This window comes from Meles meles, chromosome 11 (genome assembly GCF_922984935.1).
Source record: "Meles meles chromosome 11, mMelMel3.1 paternal haplotype, whole genome shotgun sequence".
Taxonomy (NCBI): domain Eukaryota; kingdom Metazoa; phylum Chordata; class Mammalia; order Carnivora; family Mustelidae; genus Meles; species Meles meles.
The window spans coordinates 950,474-957,170 of NC_060076.1; the positions used below are offsets into that span (position 1 = coordinate 950,474).

Here is a 6,697-nt window from a genome sequence, read left to right on the forward strand (position 1 = left end):
ATGGGCTGACCGGATCTCGGCGGTGGGGTCTGCAGTAGTGACCCGTCCTCTTGAAGGCGGGGCCAGGCGGTCCTCAGGCCCACCCCGCCTCCCAGCGGGGAGCACCAAGGGGCCGAGGACCGGCCTCCGGGGAGGCCCCAGGGCTAGCTGGGGGAGGGGGAGGGCAAGGCGGGGCCTGTGACCTCCAAAGGGAGGGGTCTGGGCGGAGCTTGTGGCGAACAGGTGGAAGACTGGCGGGGAGCACGGCCCGGCCTTGAGCGGCTGGGCGGGGCTCCCGGTGGGCTGGGCGGGGTCTGAGTAGGCAGCGGAGCTCCGGGGCAGGCCCTCGGCGGACTGCGCGGGGCTCGGGGTGGGCCTGGGGCGGACGCGGCGGTCGGTGTCTGAGTAGACCCGAAGCAGCTCGGGGGTGGGCCCCACGCGGACTGGGCGGGGTCGGAGGGGGCGGGCCCCGAGCGGGCGGGGCGGAGCCCGGGCGCGACCCCGCGGCTCACATGATGTCGTCCAGCAGGTTGGCGCTGGCCACCCAGTCCAGCGCGCGTGGCTCGGAGGCGGCCATGATCATGCACATGAAAGGGCGGCCGGTGCGCCGGTCCGTGGGGTAGATGGTGGTGGGCGTGAAGCGCCGGTTGGCCTCGACGAACTCGCAGAGCTGCTCGTAGACGCGCGGGAACTCGTGGCGCAGGAAGACGCCGCGCAGCCGCAGCTCGCGCTGGATGTGGATGAAGGCCACCTCGCGCGCGCGCCGGCCCGCTTCGCCCTCTTGGTCCAGGCCGGCGGTGCCGGGCGGCGGAGTCAGGATCAGCGTCTCCATGTCGGGCTCGCGGCCCCGGGCCGGGGGCGGACGCGCGGGGCTGCCGGCGGCCAGCGCCACCTTGGCGAACTTGCGTACCGTGGGCCCGGGGCTGCGCGGCGCGGGCGCGGGCCGGCCGGAGGCGCCTGGGGGCGCGGCGCCGGGGCCCACGGCCACCGACACGCTGAGCAGGAAGCACTCGGCCGGCTCGTAGAGGCGCCCGGCGGCCGCCAGCTCGCGCGCGTAGCTGCCCAGGGGCGCCGCGTGCGTGGCCAGCTCGCGCAGAGACAGGTAGGTGGGCGACAGCAGCAGCCCCTCGAGGCCGAAGCGCAGGAAGTTGTCTGCGGAGCCCGGGCTCGGGAAGCCCAGGAAGAGCACGCCGCGGCCGCGCGACAGGAAGCCGACGCGCGCGATGCGCGAGAAGGCGCGGTGCACCGGGCCGCTGTCCCGGCAGAACTGCAGCACGTGGCGGCACACGCTGCCCACGCGGCCGTACACGCAGCGCGCCTTGTGCGCGTCCCAGTCCTCGCGGCGGCACAGGCGCGAGCAGTAGTAGGTGTAGCAGCTGTGGCACGACTTGAAGTAGAGGCAGGCGTTGAACATGGTCTCGGTGCGCCGGCAGCGCGCGTTGGAGCACGTCATGAGGTCGTCCTCGTCGGCGCTGGGCTCCGGGGACCCGTCGGCCGCCTGCCCCTGGCCCGCGGGCTCCTCGGCGCTGCCGGCTGACGCCGGGGGCGAGCGCGGCGCCAGCGCGGGGGCCCCGGGGCCCGCGGGCCGAGAGTCCAGCAGGCGGCGCAGGTGGCGGCCCAGGCCGTCGGCCGCGGGGTCGGGGGTCGGGCCCGCGGCGGGCCGGGAGTCGATGACCAGGTCGGTGATGAGCTCGTCCAGCTGCTCGAGGCTGCGCTGGCGGCCACCGGTGGGGCCTTCCGGGGCGGCAGGCGGAGACCGCCGCGGTCGCCCCCCAGGCAGCTCCCAGCCCCTGGCAGTCGGACGCTCGGCGGCGCGCAGGTCGTTGTCGGTGATGGTGATCTCCGGCGTGACGTACCAGTTGCGGCCCAGGCCCTCGCCGGCTCGGCCCTTCTCTGACAGCGACGTCTCGGACAGGGACAGCGCGGCATAGCGTCTGGGCGAGGTGGACAGGTTCACCACGACGGGCGGACGCCGGCCTTCGGGGGATGCGCCTCGAGGCTCCCGTGCCTCGCGCCCCAGCAGGTTCTCGTAGCTGCGGCCACGGCCCAGGGGGTCCTCCCTGCGCGGCCCGGGCGCGAGGATGTTGTCCCAGGAGCGAGAGTAGTGGCGGCTGTCAGTCACCAGCCGGGGCGGGCTGGTGCCGGTGCCGCCGTGCCAAGAGGCCAGCAGCGGGCCAGAGTCCGGGGGAGGCATGACCTGCAGGGTGCGGTAAGGCCGCAGGCCCCAGTCACCCCAGGAGGGGCTGCTGCGTGGGTGCGGGTAAGTCCGAGCCAGGGCGTCGCGGTCGCGGTACCGTCCGAAGTCCTCTGTGTAAAAGGGGCGGAGAGGGGGGTGAGCCCGGGGCTCCTCGGGAGCATAGCGGGGGCCGCAGGGCGGTCCGTAGACTCGCGCGGTCTCCGCATAGTAGGAGCGGGAGGGCGGTTCCTGGACCGGGAAGGGGCGCACTTCCCCCGCATAGTAGCCCGCGCTGCGCCGCGGACTGGGCACAGGGGGCTCCTCGGCCGGGAAGGGCCTGACGTAGTAGCTGTCCAACGGCGGCCCGGGGCTGGCGGGAAAGCCGCCAGGGTGGCCCTCGGGTTCCTCGGTGTAGAAGAACTGGGTGGGGCCCGGCGGCGTGGTGAAGGGCAGGCTTCGGCGCTCCGTGTAGTCCCGGGGCCCAGGCAGCGGACCGTCACAGTACAGCGCCCGCGGGTCCGCGCAGTACGTGTCGCTGGGGGTGGGGGTGCGCGCGAGCGCCATGTGGCGAGGCCCCGGCACGGTGAGGCCGTGGAACTGGGGGGCGGCGCGGGCCCAGGGCGTGGTCTCCGCGGGCCCGCAGGACCGCGAGCCCCGGGCGGTGTGCTGCAACACCGCGTCGTCAGGCTTGATGTCCAGGCGGCAGCGGACGTGGGGTGCGGGCCCGGCGGGCGGCTCCGGGGGCGCGCAGCGGCCGGTGGTGGCGCAGAGGGGCGCCATGCGGCCGGGGCCGCCCCGTTGCGGCTGCAGCTTGATGGGGTGCAGCTCGTTGGCGAGCGCGCGCAGCGCGGGGTACGCAGGCTCCCGGTGTGGCGACGCCTCTGCCCGCGCCGTCCGCTGGGCTTCCCGGCCTCGGCGCGGCAGCACCGGCGGCGAGGCGGGCGCGGGCGCCAGGCCCGGGGGCGCGCGGGGCGCACTCTTGGAGCGGGCGCGGCGCCGGGGCTCGCCGTCGCGGGGCCGGGTGCGCGGCGCCGCAGGCTCTGGGGGCGGCGGCTCTGTGTGGGCCTCCATGGGCGCCCCGTCCAGCGCCTCCAGGAAGTCAAAGCTGCGGCAGTGGCGCTTGTTGAAAGGCGCGGGCGCAGCAGGCGGGCGCTCACATGGCGGGCGCCGCGACTCGGGCCCCGGGGCCGCCACCTTGATGTCTTGGTACACGGTCGACACCAACAGGTCCGGCGGGTCCGTGCGGGTCATCTTAAAAGAGGTCCCCAGGCTGGCGGATGTCGCTTACTCTGCCTTGGGGGGCTTTTGGCCTGGTGGGAGATGCGGGTCAGGGTGTCCCCTCTGCAACCCAGGCCAGGTTCACCCCTGCAGTGGCCCCACTTACCTGGGGCGCAGTGGACACAGCAGTCCTGGCTGCCAGCCTTGGCTGAGGCCGCGGGCTCCCGCTCCATGCCGGCGTCAGGAGCACCTGCAGCAGGAACCCAGGTGTCCAGCCGCTCAGGTCCTGCCGCTTGCCCCTGGGCCCCTCCGTTCCGGGCCACTTTCTGCTGGGATGGAGCCGGTCAGCCAGAAAGGCCATGCTGTTGCTGTGGTCCCCGAGCTCCTGCCCCCATATCCCTGGATGGTCCCTCTGCTCTCAGCGGTGACCCTTGGGCAGGTTTGGGTAGAGAGCCCCCTCCTGGGGCAGGAAGGAGGGAGGGGTGCCAGCGGAATGACTGAATGCTCGTGCGAAGCCGTACTTAGATTTCTTCGGAGGAGCTGGCTTCACAAGGCCCCGGTGACTGAAGCCCCTCCTAGTGCCCAGGGCAGAGCAGGCCCTCTGATGGGCCAGGCGAGGGGGAGTCCCGGGGCCCCAGACTAAACTGGCTCTGCACAAAGTCGCTGAGGCTCCCTACTCACTTGCTGGCCAGGTGGGACGTGGAGTCCCTCCCCCAGTTCTGCAATGACTGCTGCGCTGGCGGCGGTCGCCGGAGCCAAACCCTGGGCGTAAGGCCCCTGTGGGCACTGATGTGGGCCCAGCAGGTTCTGACCTGCCCCGCTTGGAACCCTCTGTGTGTGGCCCAGGCCAGAACAATGCGCCACAGAGGGCATACCTGAGCCCGAAAGCCCCCATTCCTTTGCAGAAACCTTCTTTGATCCCCAGTATCTTGGGGTGGTTGAAACCCACCAAGCTTGTTGGGGTTGTCGTGACAAGGACTGGAGAGCCCCCCCCCCCAGCTTTGCAGCCTGTGCACTGCAGCTGGGAAGCCAGGCACCGGCTGCAGGACCACGTGGGGGCGTTAGCCACCAGCCCATGGCCGCCCCTCTTCCCGTGAGCGCACACCACCAGGCCAGGCCGCAAGCCGGGGAAGCAGGGTGGTGGGCGGTAAAGCCCCCCGCCTTCACTGCTTCTCAGGAGAGGGCCCTCTCCACAGCCGCTCAGGAAGGCTCCATGGCAACCTGAGGTCCCTCTGCCCCCGCAGTGGGGGCTGGGCTAGGGTCCACCCTATGCACTGGGCTAATGTTCGTGCTTGGGCCACCGGCCCAGCTGCTGCCCAGGGGGCTGGCCCGGTTGGGTCAGGTCTCTGGCGATGCTGGCGGCCCCCTCCTCACACAAACGGGGAAGCGTGCCCCAGGCTGAGCGAGAGCGAGCAGGGGGCTGGGCGCTCACCTGGCAGGATCTCTGGCCACCAGGTTGACCCTCTGGGTCCCAGGGTGCCAGGGGCTTTCTGCCCGCAGGTCTGCTCTTCTGGGTCAGGGCCACGGGGTGTCGGTGCCTGTCCCATCCCAGCCCTGCGCCCTCCCCTGTTCGGTCCCTGTCCATAGGACTGTCCCCTTCTCACCCCTTTCCATCCTAAGCTCAGAGCCAGGCCGGGATTGGGGGTCCGATGACAGGGCATGACGCTCCGCCCCAGGGAGGTGACAGCCCGGCTCTGCTGCTGCGGGGTGGGGGGGTGGGGGGTGAGGAGCTGGACTGGGTGATGCCCCTCCCCCTGGTCTTGGGGCCGGCGGCCCTTGCGGGGGTCCCAGGCCGAAGGAGCCCCTCCCGCGGCCCTCCCCGCCGCACAGCCCTGCCCCCGCCCTGAGCGCCTCGCGTGGGGACCCGCTGGTGTAGCTCCCGGGCGGGCCCCCATCCTTGCGGGTGCCCCCTGCCCCGTGATAGCGCCCGTGGAGCAGCGGCCGGCGACCCCTTACCTGGGCGCTGCTTCCCCGCCGCGCGCGCCCGGTGGGCTGCGCAGGGCTGCGCCCGCTCCGCCTTCCCCGCTCCGCTCCGCGGCGTCCCCGGCACCGGCAGAAGCTTCCAGGCAGCAGCGCGGAGGCCGCCGGCCGCTCAGTGCTGCCCCCGCTGGTGGCCGGCGGGGCTGCATTTAAAGGGGCCGTGCGGTGGGCCTGGGACCGGTGGGGCCCACCAGCTGTGTGGGTGCCGAGTGCCAGGTGACAAGCTCTCCCTCACGTCCAAGGTGCAGACCTTGGGTCCAACCGGGGTGGCTGCACCCAGGAGCACCCTGCTAGCCCCCACCTCCAGCCGTACCCCCCCCCCCCAGGCTCTGGCTGCGGGCAGCTCCCGGAACACACGCCTCCGCCAAGCCCTTGCAGGAGCAGATGGGCTGCTCCCAGCCCTGCTGGCCTCTGCTCTGCCGAGCCGGAGGTGCCAAACTGGCAGGTACCTGGGGGCCAGATGGGCACGGCAGAGCGAGGCCCACAGCCTCCTGTTTCCAGGATGCTCAGACTCTCCGGGACGAGGGTACACTCCTCGGCTCCCTGGGGGGCAGTGTCTGGGTGAGTGGAGGGTGTCACCGACTTGCACAGGTCTGCACGTGGCCCACTTCCAAGCCACACCGTGACATCCATCCTCTAGCCGCCCAGCCCCTCCCAGACACGATGCCGAGCCAGGACACAGTCTGACTTGGCAGGCGCTGGAATCACGGATGCCCTTGGCTCCTAAGGGTGGGACCTGCCCTGTTGTGGGTCCTTTAGATCCAGGGCCCTGGGCAGGTTCACCTCCTGTCCGTCTGACCCCGCATGGTGAGCAGCCTCCAACAAGCAGGAGGAGTCCTGGGCTGGGGACTAACAGCCCTGAGGGGTCCGCTGGGTGCCTGGCCTCCAGCCGGGACTGCTGTCCCGCATCCATCCTCCAGGGTGCAGAACTGTCTGGACTGAGACGGGAGGCCTGGCTTCGGCGCTCCCCCCACCCCCCCACCTGCATGGTGCTCATGGCGACGGGGGGGTTGGCGGGTGGGGGCTGGGCACCTGGCAGGCGCCGCTGGGCGGAAGGCACCGGGGAGGGTGGCTGGGACAGGACGCGCCTCAGAGCCACACCTGCCCTAGGAGGGCTGGGACAGGTGTGCAAGACAAAGGCTAGGCCGGCCAGTCTGCACGAAGCGAGACACACCTGGGGCCAGGTGGGGAAGGCCTCTGTGGACCCCTCCCCGGGCCTCCTGTCCAGGGACAGCGGCCTCTCCGGGGGAGGCAGGGAACTCGGGACCTTCCCACACACCCGGGGCGACCTGGGGCAGATGGGGCGGGGGCAGGAGCCCCGTACAGGGAGAAGCAACACAGACA

General features: G+C 72.3%; 1 protein-coding gene across 6 annotated transcripts; it reads right to left on the reverse strand.

The window, feature by feature from the left end:
- Positions 1-349: 349 nt before the first annotated feature.
- AJM1 (apical junction component 1 homolog) lies at positions 350-6,228 on the reverse strand. 6 transcript variants are annotated; one of them, XM_046023656.1, is made up of 4 exons: positions 5,330-6,228; positions 4,978-5,070; positions 3,540-3,699; positions 350-3,465 (listed from the first exon to the last, which is right to left on the reverse strand). In XM_046023656.1, exon 4 carries the CDS (start codon positions 3,404-3,406, stop codon positions 488-490), a length of 2,919 nt encoding a protein of 972 aa, XP_045879612.1. In that variant the 5' UTR covers positions 3,407-3,465; positions 3,540-3,699; positions 4,978-5,070; positions 5,330-6,228; the 3' UTR covers positions 350-487. The 6 variants fall into 6 exon arrangements, with proteins under 6 accessions (XP_045879612.1, XP_045879614.1, XP_045879610.1 ...); XM_046023658.1 differs by having other exon boundaries at positions 3,540-3,623; positions 4,978-5,073; XM_046023654.1 differs by having other exon boundaries at positions 4,978-5,073.
- Between the last annotated feature and the right edge of the window lie 469 nt (positions 6,229-6,697).

Excerpts from the sequence above, each read along its gene's own strand:
- AJM1 (XM_046023659.1), bottom strand. The coding sequence starts at position 3,406 with ATGACCCGCACGGACCCGCCGGACCTGTTGGTGTCGACCGTGTACCAA.